This window comes from Phyllostomus hastatus, unplaced genomic scaffold (assembly GCF_019186645.2).
Source record: "Phyllostomus hastatus isolate PE091 unplaced genomic scaffold, TTU_PhHast_1.1 phas_contig_16, whole genome shotgun sequence".
NCBI lineage: Eukaryota > Metazoa > Chordata > Mammalia > Chiroptera > Phyllostomidae > Phyllostomus > Phyllostomus hastatus.
In genome coordinates, this window is record NW_025333643.1 from 16,667,469 (window position 1) to 16,688,679 (window position 21,211).

Genomic DNA, 21,211 nt, shown 5'->3' on the forward strand with positions numbered 1-21,211 from the left:
TAACCTTCATCTGCGTAATAAATTAAACAAGGACAGTCCTCTGGGTATTTTTTATTATTCCAAGCAGAGCCAAATAGTGCAGATGAATTTGTGTTCAGAGTGACAACATATTTACAAAACCTCTCCTGCAGATACTTGACCGTGCTTGCTGGGTACAAGGTGTTTGTAGCAAAAGCTGGCCACCTGATATTCCAGAGAGTTGGGCTTTTGCACAGGCCTGAGTTTGAATCCTATCCCTCTGGTCAACTGTGTGTGTTTTTTCCTGAATCATTTTACCTCTATAAAGCTTAGTTTCCACTGGTATAAACTATTAATGCCCACTCCTGAGGGCTGTGAGGATTAAGTGAAAGTTCTAAAATTAATAGCAAGCATTTTTTTGAGACATCCCTACATGCCAAGGAATATTTTAAAGGCATTTATTTGCATTCACCAATTCATTTGGTCTTCACAACATCCCTAGCAGCTTGGGGGCCATCAAGACCCCTGGTTTTATAAATCTATAAATGGATGCTGGAACTAGGAAAGGCTGACTCTTGCTGGGTCATACAAATTGTAGACCATGTCTCTGGGATCAGGGTCTACAATTGAAACCAGGCCATCTGCCACCAGGGCCCTCCCTCTTCATGAGTATATTTTAATCCTGGTGACATTTTTCCTCTACCCTCAATCCATCTTCAACCCACCTAAGATGCCTGTGAGTTTGAAACAGGAGAATACCAAGGGGCTTGGTTAATTTGTCTTTCAGGGCTTTGACCCAGATGGCATCATGCAAATCAAAGTTAGCCAATTAGAAATGGAAAAATGCAATGATTTGATACTGACTTAGAAGAGGACTTGAGGGTTTGGTAGTAGAGAGAAAGTTTCACATAGGAGACAGGAAGGCTCATGATCCCTTCTGCCGCCTAGAGAGCCAAGGACCAGGGTTTTGACTGCAAATCACCAGGGAAAGAGTCAGAGACATATACATGTCAGAGGAGAAGGGGGCTTGGAGGCACCCACTCTCACACATACACCCAAACCCCCAAGCACTGAAATTGTTTTTGGTTTACTGAACTCAGGCAAATTCGATTCATCTAACAGCAGCAGAGGTATAAATTGTAAGGCAATTCCACAAGATAAAAGCTACTTCATACTGAGGATACTAATTCTTCCAGCAGTAAATACATGCATTAGGTATAAACAAAGGCAAGGCACTTTTTATCACTGCCTTAATAAAGGATAAAGTTTCCTGGCAAATTACTGCTCTCTTGAAGTTTTTCTAGATGAAATTAATAAATAACAGTCAAGAAAAATCACTTTCATTCTTAAACTGTCGATTTCTCCTTTTTGTGCACACAAAATTTTACAAATTCATTTAGGTTGAAAGCAAGCAGCTATGTGGAGATTCCCCCACATCCTGTCACTTCTTTGGTAAGTGGCTTTACACTGGAGTGAAGTGTGTGTAAGAACCACTTACAGTGTCTCTTAAAATTCAGAGTCCTTGCTCCCACACCAGACCGACTGAATAAGTGTAGGAAGCAGTCAGGTTTCTGTTCTGTGAAAACAGACTTCAGGTAATTGTGAAGTACACTGTTGGCTCTGAACCATGTCGTACTCATTACCAGAAACTAAAAATACCAGGATAGAGATCCCCCCCAGCCAATTAATAAGACAGATTTCTAAATGTTCAAGTGGTCTCTTTTATAACAAGTTCAAAGAAGATATTCAAATAGCACAATTCATGTGATCAGGAGAAAGATGTCTCAAGAATTGAAGCTAAAAGGTAATAATTAATAGTGAAAGAATTCAGTGTATAATAATCAGATGAATTCATCAGGGCCATAGACAATCTCAATACCAGATAAATTCCCTAAAGCCCAGCCTTAGCCTATTCTACAAATAAGAAAACTGAGGCTGAGATTAAGATTAAGAAACATGCATCAAGTCCTAGGGACAATATGTGATAGGCTGAACTATCTATTCACGTTGGTTTCTCCTCACCATCACTCAGTACAATAGATAGAGTTTTCCCTGCTCAAGAAATGTGTAAATGGATGTTCCAAGAGGTTAAGAGGCTGGCCCAAAGGTACACAGCTAGTAATTTAGTAGAGCTAATATTGCTATGGGACTTCTGATTGATGCCAAACTATAGTAACTTCTGGACTTTTTGAAGAGCTAAAATGCCCTCTTTGTTCAGGAACTAAAATGATTCCCAAATCTCCTTGTAGAAAATCTGTCCTAGGACCACAGAAACTCCTCAACGAATGAAAAAGTTTAGATTGTTGTTGTTGTTGTTTTTAATCACACATCTTTAAAAGAATCCTTTTCTTGTTCTTCTCTAAGCAATCTGAAAAATAATTGCTAATATCTCAACAGTTATTAAAAAACACTTACCACTGCATTGATACCAAAAAATTAAATATCTAAGTAGAAGATTCAAGCACTATAAACACAGAAGAGTGTAAGCTAGCATATTCTATAAATAGCTCTTTTGAGATTCTAGATTACCTTCCTGCCACAAATTTCTCTCTTTAATATACCTCAAACACCCTACCATTCAAAGATACAAACATTGTAATTGCTCTAAAAGAGAGCTCACATTAAACTTATTAAGGAGCACCCCCTTTTATTTTTTTTATTTTACTTTATTATTATTATTTTCTTTTTATCCTCACCCAAGGGATTTTTTTCCATTGCTGTTAGAGAGAGAAGAAGGGAGAGAGAGAAAAACATTGATGTGAGAGAGAGCATCAGTTGGTTGCCTCCTGAACATGCCCAGACTGGGAATCAAACCCACAACCTTTTGGTTACAGGTTGATGCTATGACAAACTAAGCCACCAACCAGGGTGCAGCATCCCTTTTAAAAGGCTAAACACTGCCTTAATGACTTCACTAGCTGAAACCACACTTTGGAGCACAACTTTGGTGCTTGAATAGTGGACATTTTGTTCTTAGTCAGCAACAGCTGAAATATGAGATATTCTTAATGGAAGTTCCAGGAAACCCAGACCCCTGGCTGCAAAATGGAATACAAGTGCATATAATCTGCTACTTCATGCCAACTGAACTTAGAAAGTCAGGAGCAGAGATTTGTTCTATCAAGTGAAGTCCCATTATCATCCTCATTCTCCTTCCCACTCCACCCAGAAGATCTGAAGCAAACAGTGATAAAATGCAAGTCCTCATGAAGCTCACATTACAGAGACAACACAGGTACAGGAACAAAAACAAAGAGAAATAAAAGTCAGTAAAGAATTTCTCAAAGGGAATCAAATGAGGCAACAGAACAGAGAGTAAAGAGCTTAGGAGGGCTACTTCAGATGGGGCAGGGCGTCGGGGAAGGCTGATAAACACAGCGATCTACAGCTATGCATGTCTAAGGTGATATGTACACACATATGGTGATATGTGGCCGAGACCAGCAGAAAGAGATCGTTTCTCAATCCTGCAGGACTTCCAAATCATCGCAATGATTACCTCATGGGGGGCAGTGATCTACTATTTTTAAACTCAAAAGGAGAATTCATAATCAGTCAAGAAATAAGAGGTCATTATTTTTACTTTGATATTTCTCTTTCCTGCTACAGCCTTGTTTCTTCACAAAGCAAACTTTAAAGCCCTTGAAACTAAAAACCCTAAAGTGGTACCATGTTCATGGAGCAAACTCAGTGGTACACAGTTACTGACAATAACAGTAGTTGCTTTGGGGAAGAGATCATTACTAGGCTTATTGCTCTTACCAACCCACATGAGGCAAAAATGTTTAGAGCCCAGGCATCATGCAGAACACTAAGAGTCAGACACAGAGGCAAAGATGAAGAGAGCAGTCACTGTATTCTCCATGGCAGGCTAGCAGGTGCTGCCTTGAGGTGTGCAACCTCAAGGGTTGAGTGGATTTCAAAATAGAAAGTGCTCAGTCTTGAAGTGTACTTTCTGAACTGAACAGCTGACAATTAAAGATGCTGCTTTGCTTCCTGGATCTGCTGCCTACTACAAGACTGACTTCATGGGTCAAGTTTACATGGCCATTACCACCTATATGTTATTACCATAAAATAGCAAGGCCACTAAATACCTACAATCTGAAAAGAATTATGGGGTGTGCTTCTTAACAGTGAAGATACCTACACCCCACCTACAAACATTCTAAATCAGTAGATTTAGAACAAGGGTGTCAAACTCATTTTAACCGGGGGTCACATCAGCCTTGCAGTTGCCTTCAAAGGGCTGAATGTAATTTCAACTCCTTAGTAGTTAAGCAGCAGTGACATTTACAAAGCCCTAAAATTATTTCAGCCCTTTGAAGGCAACCACGAGGCTGATGTGGCCCCTGCTGAAAATGAGTTTGACACCCCTGATTTAGAACAAGGGCTGAGAATCAATTTAAAAAAAAAAAAAAACAACTAACACCAAAATCAATTTTCATATAGGTTGTATAAGAATTACACTTGGAAAGACATAGATTAGACAACTTTAGATATGTAGACTTCGTCTAAAAGGACAGTTTTCAAAACTTTGTCACCCACTAAGGTTTTTATATGTATGATTATTTATTTTAACCATTTTATATCCCACAGAGAATTAGAGATGGTCCCACTAATTCATGTAGGAGAAATTCTGTTATTAGGTTGGAAAAAATTGAAATATCTGAAAGACAATATTTTTTTAAAAAAGTAGAACTGTAAAAAAATTAAGCTGAATAATAATGGTGGTGATGATAATAATCATATTCCTCATTTCATTTATAAGTCCTATATGCCAAGAATTACTCTATCCTCACTGTTAAAGTTAACAAAACCTTAAAAAAAACTGGCCAGATATTTGGGACATCAAAGAGTGGTCACTATGGTAGTTAGAGGGTCTACAGCCACAGCGCTCAGCCCTGCTAGGTGTGGTTCTTGTCTGTTCTTTAATATGTGTCTTATTTTATTATTCTTAATTGAGATATAACCCAAATACCATAACCTTTACCATATTGAAGTGTGCAATTCATTAGTTTTTAGACTATTCACAAAATTGCACAACCATCACCAATATTTAATCCCACAGCATCTTTATCACTCCACAAAGAAATCCTGACCCAACAGCAGTCACATCCCACACTCCTCAGTCTCTGGCCCCCACTAACCACTCAATGATGCTCTGTCTACGTGCAAAGTCTGCTTGTATAGAAATGATTTTCATGTCCCCTTCAGAATTCTGAAATGAAATTTCAAGATCCTATAAACTATATGATCATATAAATAGTAGCTATGTGTGACATGTGCATATTACCAATCTGTGCATTTCACTTGTTTTGGTCTGAGATCCTCCTGTGTTAGCAGCCATGCCTGTATGGTGTTACCATCAAGGGCTGAAGAAATTTGATCAGATGGATATTCCATGATGCATCTAACTAATCTGGTATTACTAGAATTTACATTTGAATATTGAGTTTTGAAAAAACTAGTAACCAGGTTTAAACATTTGTGTTTTGCATTTTAAGGAGCAAAAAGAAACTACTTCCATTACACTCTTTTTAACATTTGCATATTTAGAAGCCTGGCATGGGGGTGGACAGTGGAGTGGGATAAAGCCGTGTCCCCTCTGCCCTATCACATTATAGGTCAGTAACAGTCTTTTTATTACTTGAAATTTGTTGGCAGTCCCTATAGAACATTCCCTGCTCAAAAGTACTTCCTAGATATTCTATTTTAAAAGTTCCACTGCAGCTAAGTTAAACTTTAAAGCCACATGCAAACTAAGATCAAAAGAGAACTATGTTAACACTGTTTGATACTAAGCATTACCATATTATCTTCTACACTTACAACCAGGGTCAGAGCCATAAAACTTTACTTCACAAAGTGTAACATTAACACCCCAGCCTGACTTGCTTCTGATTTCTAGCACTGGTGGCAGAGGGGCAGGGGGTGCTTTACTATGATTTAGGCATGGGACCTAACTGCATAGGAATTCAGGGGGCTGAAACCCAGCTTTCAGAATCCGACAGGATTTTTGTCTTTTACTTTACTGGGAAAGCAGGGACTATCCTAATAAATTTCCTTTCCTTTTCTAGCACACTTAAAACCCATCTCTGAGCTTCACTGACTCCATTAAGTTAGAATTTAGTACTAAGTAAAAAGGGAGGAAAGTAGGTCTGTGGGTGGAGAGGACAGAGAGAAAAGCAGATCCAAGGGGTAAAGGGGCAGTCTGGGGAACCCATATCTATGAGCCCTTCACTCTAGAATGAAAAGGCAAAACACTGTGCTAAGAGCCCAAAGCCTTGTCAAAGACACCCAGGCTGGAATGGGACCCACAAATCCACGCCCAGTATGTGTGCTCTTTCCTAGAGATTGCCTCACACGAAGTCTCTTGACTTCAGTTTTTGTTTTAGGACTCCTTGATTTAGATTCTGTTTTAGCATTTACACAATAATAATTTTATTACAAAAGATAAAGGTCTTGTAAACTAATGGGAAACACATTGTTTGGTATAGTTTATAATGTCAGGATTTATGTCTCTAACACTGAGGGGCTCTCTGACCTCAAAGATTACATAATGAAACAGCAACGTGCTGCAAATGACTCAGTGTAAGTTTTTATTAGGGCTCACAATTGCCCTTTATTAACTTGTATTCACATAATAAGCACTCACCTTCACAGTCTGTCCAGCTTCGGGGCCGTCCTAGAAGGAGGAAGAAAAATACAGGGGTGAGAACAGAGAGCTGGTATCTCCTGCTTATTCAGAAATATTGCCTGTTAATAATTTAGATCCAATTTCTTTTTGTGTTAATTTATAGTATTCTCTGGGAACCATTTGCTTCAACTATGTCGGACCAGACAGTTCTTCATTTCTGTCCGAGAGTGAGAAGTTATGTATAAAAATGATATAAATTATCCAGGGAGCCAAGCCCTTGCAACTTTACATGCTCTTTGCTCCCAGCTATGGTTTCAACTGCATTAAAGGAAAGCTGAAAATGTTCAGGGAGGTAAAGTATCACATCTCTTGATTATCTTTAAATCAGATATAATTTAATTACTATCTGACTACTTTAAATTTCTGTTCAGGAAATCTGCTATTCCTGTAATTCATTAATCAAGGTGGCCTGTCTCTTATGGCACAAACACTCAAGAGCATGCCCTTGCTGGAGGAGAAAGATGGGAGTATTCATTGTAGCTTGGCTCTTGCCCCATTCTGGTTCCTCCTCTCAGTTTTCTGAAGCCCAACAAAATTATCCTTTTGGTTGAAGATGAGCAACCTCATTGCAGTCACCAAACACAATGCAAAGTCAAAGGGGTTTAGCAGGATTGAGATAGCAGAACAAGAAATGTCTATACAATCAGAAATCCCAAAATTAGGACATTGTAAATTCAGGCGAGTCTTTCTACCTCTATGACCTATACTAAGGGGATGAGAAATCTTGCCCTGAAGTGAGGAGGAGAGAGGGGGTGGGGGAGGTGGGAAAGGCAGAGATAAGAAGAACTCTATAACCAGTGGTTTTCAAACTTTGATGCACAACCCATTAGTAGGTAAGGAAGTCAGCTTAATGGCTTGTGATAAATACTAAAACAAAACAAATAAAATAACAGAACAAAAATTATTAGAATGTATAGAAGGGGTAAACATTGTCTTGTGAAATCCTGGTTTTCTATATCTACATATGTGTATGTGAGGGTATACATGTTTGTGAAATAAATATATATCTTACTATGGGTTAAAGTTAAAAGACATTTGAGCTTGCAAAGATAGCAGCTGAATAAATGGAAGCTGAACTCACTTGCTTGTGCCCCAAAACAGATTTTCAGCTGATCTTCTTACAAGTGATCTAAACAATCAATGAAATCTCAGCTGATAGGAATTTTTGAAGTCAAGTGGTTCAGAATATGCTTTGCACTATTTTGTAAGAGATTTTATAAGTTGAAGGGGAAACACCTCATGCGAAGCACCTGCAGCAGAGGAGAGACCAGACAGAAAATGCAGCTTAGTAGCTCCCTCCCCTTTCAGAGCAGGGGTTTTCAGTCTTGCACAGAGAATTCCCATCCCTAATCAAGAGAGACTGGGGAGGATATAAGGAATCAGGGAGACTCAGGCTACGCACACACACACACACAGTGAACAGCATATTTATAGCTACAGAGCAAACCAGGAGAGTTCCAGAGAAAAATTCTATCTCCTAAAACTGTTGGAGGCACTGGCAGGATGCAGTCAGCCCAGACCAAGAGAAAATTTTTGCTCTTTGGGGAAATGGTGTGCATGGAGAGCTGGTGAGGGACTTGGTGTTTTGGTGTGGGTGCCATACAGAGAGTTTTTAAAAGGGAAGCTTAAGCGTGGCTGGGTAGGGTCCCCACATGCGTACACAAGTGTCCCACCAGCAAAGAAATCAGATTGAAAGTGCAGCTTGTTCCCACTGAATCCTGCTGGGCGGGACAATCAGAAAGCTTCACAGCAAAAGGACTTCAGGGCCCCACCAAGTGCAGCTGGTGAGCAGGGGGATAAACACAAAATGGAAAGTTAGGATCTCAGTCTTCTACAAGAGCAGTGGGCTGGAAGTTAGATGGGCAAGAGCTGAATGCCTGAGATTCTTTGCAGCCAGGTAGGACCCCTCACACCACAGAACACAAACCTCTGTGAAGAATAAAGTGTGCCCAACCCCCACCTGCAAGATTGCAAACTGCAGAACAGTAAGACCAAGCTCAAGAACCCCCTGCCAGGTGCATGTCTGCAGGGGGAAAAGAGAATCTCCAAAAGAACCACTTATGAACTTTTATCAAATGCAACAAGCTATGTTGGTTCCTCATTGAAACCAGCAGAGCAGAGATATTAGAAATGGGCACAGTAAGGGGTATTGAGGGTCTCGCACAGCCTTGGCTCCTACACAGAGCTACTATTAGCACCAAGCAGGAAAGAGCTCACCCTTTTACACAGATTAGCCCCTGACATGAAGCAGACAGCTAATTTATCAGAAACTATACATTATTGTACATAATCTGGGACAGACCAAGATATGTGGCACAGGGGCAGTGGAATACACCCACCATCTTCCCTGAAGACTGAACAGTGACGCCCAGGGGAGAACCAGGGATCTACCCTCCCTATCACACATGAAGTCCCCTCAAGGGGCAGGTGGAGGCCATACATGTGGTGCTGTTGGACATTACATGAACTATCCTCAGCCCTTATGCTGATAAAAAGCCAGCAGGGCAGAAGAGCAAGGACCAGCCAAGTCTGAAGGAGACAGCCACAGACTGTGGATTGCTTGTAGCTTCAAACAGGCTGCTGAAGGCTAGACAAGAATACCAGCTAACATTACCAAAGATGGATCCAGAAGGAGAAGGCAGTAGACAAAATTAAACTCTGTTGAGACAAATCCCACCTCATCCTTTATCATTATTTGCATTATTTTTTTTCCTGCATAGCTTTTTAACATTCTTTTTCTTCAATTTTGGTCCTATTATTTCACTATGTTTTATTTTAGTTTAATTTCAAATCTCATATTTTACTATCCCTTCTCTTACTCCAGTTGCCTTCTTCCTTCCCTTTTTTATTTTCATGTTAAATTTTATTTTTTCCCTTTCTACGCCTTGTTTCTACTCCTCACTCTCATAATTTCTCCTCCTTCCATCCACTCAAAACCATTTTTCTCACCCTGGCTGGTGCAGCTCAGTGGATTGAGCGCGGGCTGTGAACCAAAGTGTTGCAGGTTCGATTCCCAGTCAGGGTACATGCCTGGGTTGCAGGCCATGACCCCCAGCAACCGCACATTGATATTTCTTTCTCTCTCTCTCTCTCTCTATCTCCCTCCCTTCCCTCTCTAAAAATAAATAAATAAAATCTTTAAAAAAATTTTTTTCTTTCCACTAGTCACCTCACATTATTTTTCCCTCTCCTATGATATCCTTATTTTCTTTCAATTTTTATTTCTCTTTGCTCAGTTGCTGTGGATATTGCAGTGGTGGTCATTTTTTAATTTTTCCCCCAATTTTTTCACTAGTTTCTTATTTCAAACTTCACATTACACTCTTCCCTATTCTTATTCCATTTTGCCTTATTTTTGTTAGTCATCTCCTATTCTTTTTCCTTTCTTATAAATTATTATTCTATTTCCACTTTTATTAACATTTGCTCATTTGTTGTTGATATTGTGATTGTGGTTGTAGTTGAGAGGTATTTGTGTTGGTGTGGATTTTTTTTTTTGCTAGGTTGCTTTCTTTTGTTCTGGAAGTACCTGTATAAAAGCATACAAGATGTGGTGGGTATTGTAACTCTCACCAACCAGAGGGGAGCAAGCCAGAGGGGAGAACTCACGAACAAACAAGCCAACAACAACTCAAACCCAATTACAACAAGTGAGCCCACATAACCTGCATAAAGGCCATTCCTAGAGCACCCAGCTCAGGAAATCACCCCTGCGTGACTCCTGAGGAGACTGCACCACTGGGTCGCAGCTGGTCTCCTACCACAGAAGCCCACCCCACAGACAGGGAGTCAAAGCAAATCAATCTAATATGCAGAGACAAACAAAAGGAACCACCTAAAATGGGGAGACAAAGAAACAACTACCAATTGAAAGGAAAGAAAGAATCCCTAGAAAAAGTGCTAAATGAAATTGAGGCAAGCAATTTGTCAGACACAGAGTCCAAAGTAATGGTTATAAGGATACTCAAGGTACTTAGTGAGAACAACAAGAAACTATATGGTATCTACAGGGAACTTAGTGAGAACTACATCATCATGAAAAAGGACATAGAAACCATGAATAAGAAGCAGGAGGAAATGAAGAACACAGTATCTGAAATAAAGAATACACTAGAAGAAATTAAAAGCAAGCTAGATGAAGCAAAGGATTGAATCAGTAAGCTGGAAGACAAGGTAATAAAAAACACCCAGTTAGAGCAACAAAATGAAAAAAGACTGAAAAAGAGTGAAGATAGTTTAAGGGAGCTGAAAGACAACATGAAACATAACAGTATTTACATCATAGGAATATCCAGAAGGAGAAGAAAAGCAGCCAGGGATAGAAAACCTGTTTGAAAAAAATAAGTCAGAAAAACTTCCCTTAATTGGTGAGGGAAAAAGTCATGCAAGTTAAGGAAGCACAGAGGGTCCCAATCAATATGAAACCAAAGAAGCCCACTCCAAGACACATCATAATTAAAATGCCAAAATTCAAAGACAAAGAGAGAATCTTAAAGGCAGCAAGGCAAAAACAGGAAGTAATATACAAGGGAGCTCTGATAAGGCTATCAGCTGATGTCTCAACAGAAACACTACATGACAGGAGGAGATGGCATGAAATATTCCAAGTAATGAAAAGCAAAGCCCTGCAACAAAGACTACTATACCCTGCAAGGCTCTCGTTTAAAATGGATGGCAAAATAAAGTTTCCCAGACAAAAAAAAAGGCAAAAAAGTACGTCTCCACTAAAGCAGCATTGCAACAAATGCTAAAAGAACTACTTTAAGAAAAAGAAATAGAGAGAAAGAGAGGAGCACTTGTATAAAAGAAAAAAATGGCAATGAATAAATACTTATCAATAATACCTAAATGTAAATGGATTGAATGCTCCAATCAAAATATAAGGGGCAACTGAATGGATAAGAAAACATGACTCATATATATGCTGTCTACAAGAGACCCACCTTAGAACAAAAGATCTACACAGGCTGAAGGTGAAAGAATGGGGGGAAAATTCCAAATGGACATGAAAAACAAAGTTGGGATAGCAATACTTAATAACAGACAAAATAGACTTCCACACAAAGACCATAACAAGAGACAAAGAAGGTCATCATGTAATACTTAAGGGAGTAGTCTAAAAAGAGGAAATAACCCTTGTAAACATAAATGCACCCAACATATGAGCACCTAAATATATAAGGAAAGTCTTGGACTTTAATAAGGAGATCTACAGAAATATAGTCATCATAGGGAATTTTAACACCACATTGTCAACAATGGATAGATCGTCCAAACCAAAAATCAACAAGAATATTGTGGCATTGAACAACACTCTACATTAAGTGAACTTAATTGATTTTTATGGAGCATCTCACCCCAAAGAAGCAAACTACACACCCTTTTCAAATGCACATGAATCATTTTCAATGACAGACCATGTGGTAGGACACAAAACCAGCCTCAATAAATTCAAGAAAATTGAAATCATAGCATCTTCTCAGATCACAGTGGTTTGAAACTAGAAACCAACCTCAAGGAAAAAACTAAAAAACAATCAAATACATGGAGACTGAATTACATGTTATTAAATAATGAATGAGTTAACAGTGAGGTCAAAGAAAAAATTAAAAAATAACTGGAAACAAGTGAAAATGAATACAAAACAACCCAAAACCTATGGGACACAGAGAAGGCACTTCTGAGAGGGAAGTTCATAGCAATATAGGCCTACCTAAAGAAGACAGGAAAATCTCATATAAACAACTTAACCTTACATCTAGAATAACTAGAGGAACAACAAACAAAGCTCAGAGTGAGTAGAAGGAAAGGAATAATCAAAATCAGAGCAGAATTAGATGATATAGAGACTAAAAAACCAATCCAAAAGATAAATGAATCCAGGAACTGGTTCTTTGAAAAGATAAACAAAATTGACTAACCTTTAACTAGACTGGTACATGCAAAAAAAATGAAACTAGACCACCAACTTACACCATACACCAGAATAAACTCAAAATGGGCAAAAGACTTAAATATAAGTTACAATACTATAAAAATCCTTGCAGAAAACATAGGAAATAAAACTTCAAATATTCTGTGTAGCAATATTTTCAATGATATATCTCCTAGGGCAAGGGAAATGAAGGAAAAAATAAATAGGACTATATCAAATTAAAAAGCCTCTGAATGGCTAAAGAAACCATCATCAAAATAAAGTATGAACCAACGTATAGGAGAAGATACTTGCCAATGATAAATTAGACAAAATATATAAAGAACTCATATGACAATACCAGGAAGAGAAACAATCCAATTAAAAAATGGGCAAAGGACCTGAATAGGCACTTCTCCAAGGAGGACAGAGAGAGGGCCCATAGACACATTAAAGAATGCTCAACATCACCAGCCATCAAAGAGATGCAAATTAAAATCACAATGAGTTTTGACCTCACACCTCTCTGAATGGCCATCATTAATAATCAACAAACAGCAAGGTTGTGGAGAAAGGGGAACCCTAGTACATTGTTGGTGGGAATGCAGACTGGTGCAGGCACAGTGGAAAAGTGTGGAATTTTCTCAAAAAATCAAATATGGAACTGCTTTTTGACCTGGCAATTCTACTGCTGGGAATGTACCCTAGAATCATGAAACACCAATTCAAAAGAACGTATGCACTCCTATGTTCATAGCAGTGCTATTTATAATAGCCAAGTGCTGAAAACAGCGTATGTGCCCATCAGTAGATGAGTGGATTAAAAAACTGTGGTACATTTACACAATGGAATACTTACTACACAGCAGAAAAAGAGAAGGAACTCCTACCTTTTGCGACAACATGGTTGGAACCAGAGATTATCACGCTCAGTGAAATAAGCCAGGTGGTGAAAGACAAATGCCATATGATCTCACTTATAAAAGGAATCTAATCAGTAAGATAAATTAGCACGCAAAATAGAACCAGGAAATATGGAACAGACTGACAGGGGCCAGAGGGGAGGTAGAGGAGAGGAATGGAAAGAAGGGGAAGGGAGTAGTCAAATAACATGTATGAATGACCCATGGCCATGGACAATGGTGTGGGGATGAACTGTGAGAACGGGGAGTGGGGTGAGCAGAGGAGGCAAAGGTGGAAAACTTGGGACAACTGTAATACAATAAACAATAAAAAATGTTTGAAAAGACTGTATATGTGAAACTACTCAAAGCACAAGTCAGTTCCTATATTTATCAAATTAACTTTCTAGTAAATCATGTTAGAGAACCAGTACTAGCCATTTTCTCTGTATGTGATTTTTCTTTTACCATTTCCCTAAGCACTGACAGATGTCTTCCCCTACTTGCCTTCATTTGGTCCCTCTGTAAACAAGATTTACAGCACAAGCTTGATAGGTCCATCCCAAGCCTAACAACCTGTCTGAAGGTAACTCAAATGGTTTGACATACCACCCACCCTCACATGCACATGTTCCAAGTTTTACAGGAAAGTTTAGATACTATTAACATATATATAGTGGCCAAGAAGTCTATTTTGAGAAGTAGATGAGCATTTTTAGTCAGAGCCTTTCATAACCTGAAAACAGTGACTTTATTTCTTTGTTACCTTTGGTAGAGAGCTCAGGAGCTGAATAGTTCCTCTACTATTCAGTTTAACTGAAGCACTGGGTACAGGGTCTCATATGAGGGGTGAGCCAAAAAAAAAATCCCTGGAATTATCTTCTGGAGGGCAAGCTCCTTGTAGACTTGCCCTGCTAGGTGAGTGTTCTAGTATCTCATTTGTATCAGTGTTCGAGCTGGTGTTGCTGTGAGAGGCTGTGTTCAGCTTCAGTGAAGTTTTTTTGAAGACATTTTCAACACGTTTGCCCATTTCATTATTGGTAATTTATGAGTGCACCTGCCACACTGTGCTGAGTGTTCCACAGTTTTTGACCAAAACCAGCATGACTCCCATGTTCTACCCTTACCATTCACCCCAGCTCACCACAAGCGACCTTTTTTGTTTCCTCGGGGGAAAATTCCTCAAAGGGCAACATTTTGCCAGTCTGGAAGAGGTGGAACAAAAACCAGCAGAAGCACTAAAAGGCATCAGAATCAATAAGTTCAAAAACTGTTTTGAGCAGTGGAAAAAATGTCTCAATAGGTGTATTGCATCATGGGGAGTACTTTGAAGGTGACTGAAGTTTAAACATGTAAGAATAAATACACAATTTTTTATAAATAAATTCTGATTTTTTGGGTCCCCCTCATATTATGGAATAATTCATTTCATTCCAAAGGGTTTTGCAGAGTCACCAACTTTGAGGCCACAAAGGACTTTAATGTGTACTGATACCCCAGCTCTAACCCAGGGGCACCGTACGACAAGGGTTGACTCAGCCTGTGCCTAAAGATCTGCATTGATTCAGGGTCTCATTTCCTTACTAGGAGTCTCGTCATACCAAATATTCAATCAATCCAGCTTCTGGCCAATCCATAATCAATCACTGAAGCTGGGTTTACAGACAGAGAAAGGGTTTGCCCTCTGAGAGTAAGGCCCCACCTAGCCTGCATATCTTGACTCCACTGGAAGTTGAACAGGGCTAAGCTCAGGCAGTGCTTAAAACACAGTTACCATTTAATCAAAACAACTTGTCCAGCCCTAGTTCTAGTAAAAGATCTGGAATGTGATAATGCTCATTAAATATGTGTCCATTACTCCCACCTGTCTTGTAAACAGTGCTGCAGATGTCATCTCAGCTGATATTCCACAGTCCACATGGGGCCAGTGGGCAGTAAGGTGGTCCTGGGTTGTTACATCTTCTTCGACTATTATGTAATGCACAAATAACCACAACTGCCTTCCCTCTAAGATGGCCAGTTAAAAGGGGGACAAAGCCCAATGCTAGAATTTGGAAAGGAAGAAAACTAATTTCTGAGTATCTATATACTCACCTGCATAGAAAAGGTAAGAGAAGTCCCCTGGAAATGCTTTTCCACCACCGTGCCGACTTTCTGGGTTGCCTGAAACAAATCAGCCACTTCATCGGGATGCAGATCTCGGAAGCGCTCCACTGGCCGAAGGGGACACACAAGGACATCTGCAGTGAAGTCTGTTAAGGAACACTTTGCTTGCTTTTGGTAGTATTTTTACCAAGAAGTTTATACCCACAGTATTGAGTCCCCTTGACCCAGGTCTGAACTCTCAAAGACTAAATAAAATCCAACAAATACTTGCCAACAACCAAACAAATACTTGCCAACAATCGAACTCCAAGGACTTCAAAAAGATTTTCAAACATGGTTAATTATACTTTGAAGGAGAAGCTGTGCTGAGCTGAAGAAATTCTGTGAAGAGCAAGGGATATCAGTATCTTGGAGAGACTCAAGTAAGTGCTTGCTGAGATAATTATGCCAAGAGGTAAGATCTGTTCTGTACCATTATTTCCTGACCCCTATTCTAATGTGCTGTTGTCTCAAGCAGCCCAAGGGGCTGGGAAAATAACTGGAATATCCAGCTGGTTTCTCTACCTAGAGCATCGTGATAATATCTCTTTGGAGAAACATGTAATGAAAATATAATAATAGTTTTATTTATTTTATTTTTAAAACTAGTGTAGCCATTCTGAAAACATACAATGAACTTCCTCTATAACCTACAGATGTTTACATGGTTAAACAATTTATGACAAGGATTCCTCAAACTGATGATTAAGAATTTAAGAAGGCAGTTGAAGGTAAATCATTAAGAAAAGGGTTGTCTGCTTTTGCAAACAAAAGTATTTCAGTGCAATTTGTAAGTTAGACAAATCAACATATTTACATTATTGGTCTAAACAAACAAGATCTAGAGCAAATGGATATATGCACTCAATCATTTGTTGATAGCAAATTATCATTCAGTATTACATCATTAATAACACTTCAGTTTCTTTTCATTTTTGAACTTATATATGTGTGGGTATAAACACATATACCCACATACATGCACACATGAGACATACTAACTTTTGTTAAGTTTTTAGATATCAGCAGGAGAAAAATCACTATAATGTTGTTTTCTGTTTTTCTCTTTTGTCCTTTGTTCTTATTGTTTTAGGAGAACATGCTTCTGCCTGAAGCTAAGTAGCTATGGGTCATAGTAAAACCATAATTCAACAACTGCTAGTTTCATCAGAATATCAAGCACTTTAGCCCATCAGACCCATGGTGGGACCCAGGCCCAGCGGAAAATCCCTGAGCTCCACTGGGCAGGCCTGATTTTCATGAGAGCAGGGGAAGGCAAGGGAATGCTGATTAATTTTGCTCATAATCAGGAAATTCATGTCAATGGTAAACTAAGAAAAGGAGCATTTGTTTAATCTGAGTTCATTTTTCAAGAGAGGAGAAGGGAGAGGCCTTCGCCCATGGGGCATTTGATGCTTAAAAAGATAATTATCTCTTTTTTGGCAGGGCTGCTTTATTATCATGGGTCAATGAACTGTTTAGAAATAAAGAATTTCCTTTCATTTCCTTTTTAACAGATTGCCAGTCTCCACTCCCACTGAGTTGCTTTTCTTTGTTAAAAGAGACCTTTCCCCATCTTCTTCCTCCCAGCTTTAATTTACACCCACTCTTAGGCCCTGACTTCATCAAACCACAGCAAGATGACGAAGTTGCAAGCTGCCAACAATACCCACAATAGCGTGGTAGGCTATGTCTACACAGAAACTAGGTGTGGAAGAAACAGCATTTTATTTAAGCAATTGCTTACTGTGAAAGTTGGTGGAATGAATTTGACAGCCTTTGTAATTTTAGTAATGTCAATGACATCTGAAAGCTCTTTTTTCAATGCCATATAAATATCTTATCACATATCTGTCCATTCTGTGAGTCTGATGCTAAGGATTAGCTTGGCCAAATGTTTAATGGTTTAAAATGTTTATGGAATCAAAAATGTCTGAATTTGTCAGATGTTTTATCCTGTGTATCTATCCAAATGCTGGGTTATACACCACATAAATTTATTATTTTGATTAAACATTAATAATAGTAAGACAACATGACACAAAACAGTTAAATAGATTAAAGACATTCTCATTTAGGTGACTATTTTTCACCAGCCCATTTAGGCAACATTGTCCTGACACATACACTCTCTGCAACACAATCTTTTGTTAAGAAGTTATTTTATGTGCATATGATGAACACACATTTCTATGCAAATAATAAGATAAATAAAGATAGCTTGCAAGGCTGCTTACTTGGACAGGTGTTCATAGCAGTGACCGCTTTCTTTGTTTTGCTGGGACCAACAGGATGGCCTAGCAGGCCTATTAACCTGAGAGTGACCACAAAGGTAGGCTCCATACAACCCTGTAGGAAGGTAGATGGGTCTGGAGTTATACAAGGTGAATCCCTGGAGCTCTGGGTGCTGTGTGAGTAGTTGACCTGGCCAGCAGCAGGTCAACTATCCATCCCACTCCCTGGGCCATTCTAGGGACTGATTGAACACCAGAAAGTCAGGATCAACCGTCTTCCTTCAGCTCCTTTAAAGCCAGAGCAGAACAAAGCCTCTGCCTGAACCTCACAACAGGCTACATTCTGCCTGATACCTACTCACCTCCACATCTCCTCTTTCCCCACCCCTCTCTTGCACACTATATCTGCTACGGGTGCTTTCTTTCTGTTCCTCAAACATAGTAAGCTCCTTCCCTGATTTGGAGCCTATTCCCTGGCTATTTGTTCTTCCTAGAATTGAATTCTCCATGATTTTCACATGGTCATTCCTTTCTTATTATTCATATTCTAATTCCAATGCCACTCTCTCAAAGGAATATTTCACTGCTAAGTGGTTTAAACTGCTACCTGCTTACTCACTCTTACATCACCGGTTTTCATCTTCTCTGGCCCTTGCCACCAGCAGATGGTTTTCTTCTATTGGTTACCACCTACCTGGATAAGAACATAAGCTCCACAACAGTGAAATTTTAGTTTTGTTTACTGATATTTCCTCACCACTTATGACATGTGAGACACTGAATAAGTATTACTGGAATGAATAAATAAATAATACACAAGATCTCATATCAGCCACCTCTGAGTACTAAAATTCTGATGAAATTCATTTACTTTTCAATTATCTATACAAAACTGGGATAGGCTGAAAGATATTTTTTTTTAATTCGAAGAGATTTATGCTTAATATCTAACATAGTTAGAACTAGTGTTGGATAAGAGCTGGAGAAATGTAAACTCATTTGTAATGTAAACTAATTTTCATATAAGCCCAAAGGAAATATAATTATGAAGGTAAAATCCTTTTTAAAAATCCTTTTATAATTAGAAAGAAGTGGTTTCTAGAATATTCAAAGTCTCAGATAAACTACATATAGAAAAATGCTGCTTTATACTATGACTAGGAAATGTAATTCGTTTGTTCATTCAATGAACAGTGAGCACTAGTTAAGTGTAGACATTGTGCTAGACTCTAGGCATTGCAAGGAGAGTAAGAAGTTGCTCTTGTCCTTCCATTCCAGGAAACAGGGATTGAGACAGAGAGCTACAGCACTGTGGGAGGCTATAGAGGCAGAGAAACGTGGGGCACCTTAATAAGGTAAGGGTTCCAGAATAACCATGAATAAACTCTGAATTGCATAGATTATCCCATGGCTAACTGGAAATATAAATGTGTTCGTAAAGGATTTATAGCAAGTAAGCAAACTTTTTCTGCAAAGGACCAAATATGTAAATATTAATATTTTAGGCGGGTGGGCCATGAGCCCAAGGAGTCATACATAATACAAACACTAATAGGTGTGGCCATGTTCCAGTAAACAAAAGGAGGAGGCTGGCCAGATTTGGCCCGTGGGCCTTAAGGTGTCAATCTGATATGGAGGAATCACATTTGAAAGAGGTAACTAAAGGGAACAAGACATGTTGGATTCTTACTTTTCCTTCCCTAAGTTGAGGACTACAATGCTACCTTAAGAGCATACTGGATAAATCTTATGGTATCTTACAAAATTTAATTGTCTAAGAAAAACATCTGAGCATGTTAGAGCATGTTCATGCCTGTGTACAATGCTTTTAAAGACTAATCACATCAGAAAACGTGTTATGATATCGATATCATGAAATGAATCATGAGTATTTCTCCCCAACACAAGTAAACCAAGTTAGTTTCATCTCTAATTGGAAAAATGCAGCATATGATCTGCAAACACACGAGAGGATCAAAGTAGTGTGCTATTTACAAACTCATTTGAGAATAAAAGTATTTTCTCAAAATAAGTGCATAAGTCTTGGAAGAAAACATTATATTGCTTAAAGATGGTAGGTGTGTGTTACAGGTTCCTCCTTGACACACAAGTCAGGGAAAGCAAATTAATTTTGAAGGAGAGTAGACAGCTCTTGTAATTCTACTGCCACTGTTTATATGGCAATTATTTTAAGGTAATATCACAGATGTAGTATAATTTAATATGGAGACTCTTAGGCTTTGTTAATGGACAAATCCTATATTACACACAGACAATAGGAACTCACTTCTTCTGCATCCTCTTTGCTTGAGGTTGACATCTCCGCAGAGACTTGTTAGCCAGCATGCAAAGATAGCCCCTTGAGGAAGTTAATCTACTCAATGGAATTTAATGTATGTTGATCCAGTATGTACCACACATGAAAAACTGTGAAAGAAGATTATCAAATGCAATCTGGTCTCTCTCTACAATATAAATAGAGGCATCTATTTAGTAATAACAATTTTTCAAAAGAAAAGAAGACCAATAATTACAATTTAGTGCCTATGATTGACAAAAACATTCCTCATAGCAGAGGAAAATCAAAGAAGGCTTCATACTGCAGATGAGATTTAAAGTGGGCTTTACAAATGGGGGAGTAACTCAAACAATGGGTCGGCTGGCAAACCCCTCACCCATCCATTTCACAGCTAAAGCCTTCTCTCAGCCCAGGGCTTGTATTACAGTTTAGGATGCCAAGATGAGTACAATGGAGTAACTGACCTTGCAGAGTTCACACTCTAATATCCCAAACTGTCGTGCAGTGTAAACAGATCATTACAACACGGAGAGATGAGAGCTATTGATAGAAATCAGTGCAAATTGTTGTGGGAGCACAGAGGAGGCTGAACCTAATTCTGCCAACGGGCTGGATAAACTTTTCAGTATGGGCTTGTGTTTCCAGGCTCTAAAATCAGCATGTATTTCTCCAAATTTGGATCAAATCAGTCCTTGAAAATGGCCTCATAACTTATGGTTAGCTTCAAATAAAGTCATCAGGCATTCCCCCTTTAGCTAAAAATCACTGTTTCATTTATATATGTACTCAAATGTACTTTATCTTTCCAACTAACCCATAAAATACTTTCATAATTCCTATTTTTCAGATGAGGACATTTCAGCTTATAGAAAATAAGAAACTTGTGCAAGACAGCACCACCCCCAATACAAGACTAAACTGGACTTTAACACAAGCCTGTCTGATTCCAAAGTCCATGTTATTAACCAGTGCTCTGTGATGTTTTTTATCTTTCATGATCAGTCTCTGTTTACCCTCTTATTAAAAGTGTGCACTGTGTTCCCAGAGTTCCTTTGTTCG

General features: G+C 38.8%; 1 protein-coding gene and 1 long non-coding RNA gene across 9 annotated transcripts in view; one reads left to right on the forward strand and one right to left on the reverse strand.

Moving 5' to 3' along the window:
* Window positions 1–21,211, reverse strand: part of FHIT (fragile histidine triad diadenosine triphosphatase) — a 1,461,545-nt gene that overhangs the window by 266,938 nt on the left and 1,173,396 nt on the right. For 7 of the 8 annotated variants that reach the window (XM_045832303.1, XM_045832304.1, XM_045832305.1 and 4 more), the window contains 2 exons: window positions 15,569–15,714; window positions 6,617–6,646 (listed from right to left, as the gene is read on the reverse strand). In XM_045832303.1, coding sequence (XP_045688259.1) covers window positions 6,617–6,646; window positions 15,569–15,714 — 176 coding nt within the window. Of the gene's footprint in view, window positions 1–6,616; window positions 6,647–15,568; window positions 15,727–17,856; window positions 17,969–21,211 lie in introns of all 8 variants that reach the window. The other variant, XM_045832302.1, reaches the window with a different exon arrangement.
* Window positions 15,896–21,177, forward strand: LOC123814470. The gene is made up of 3 exons (XR_006784919.1): window positions 15,896–16,002; window positions 19,132–19,208; window positions 21,000–21,177. It is a non-coding gene; the product is annotated as an uncharacterized LOC123814470 (long non-coding RNA).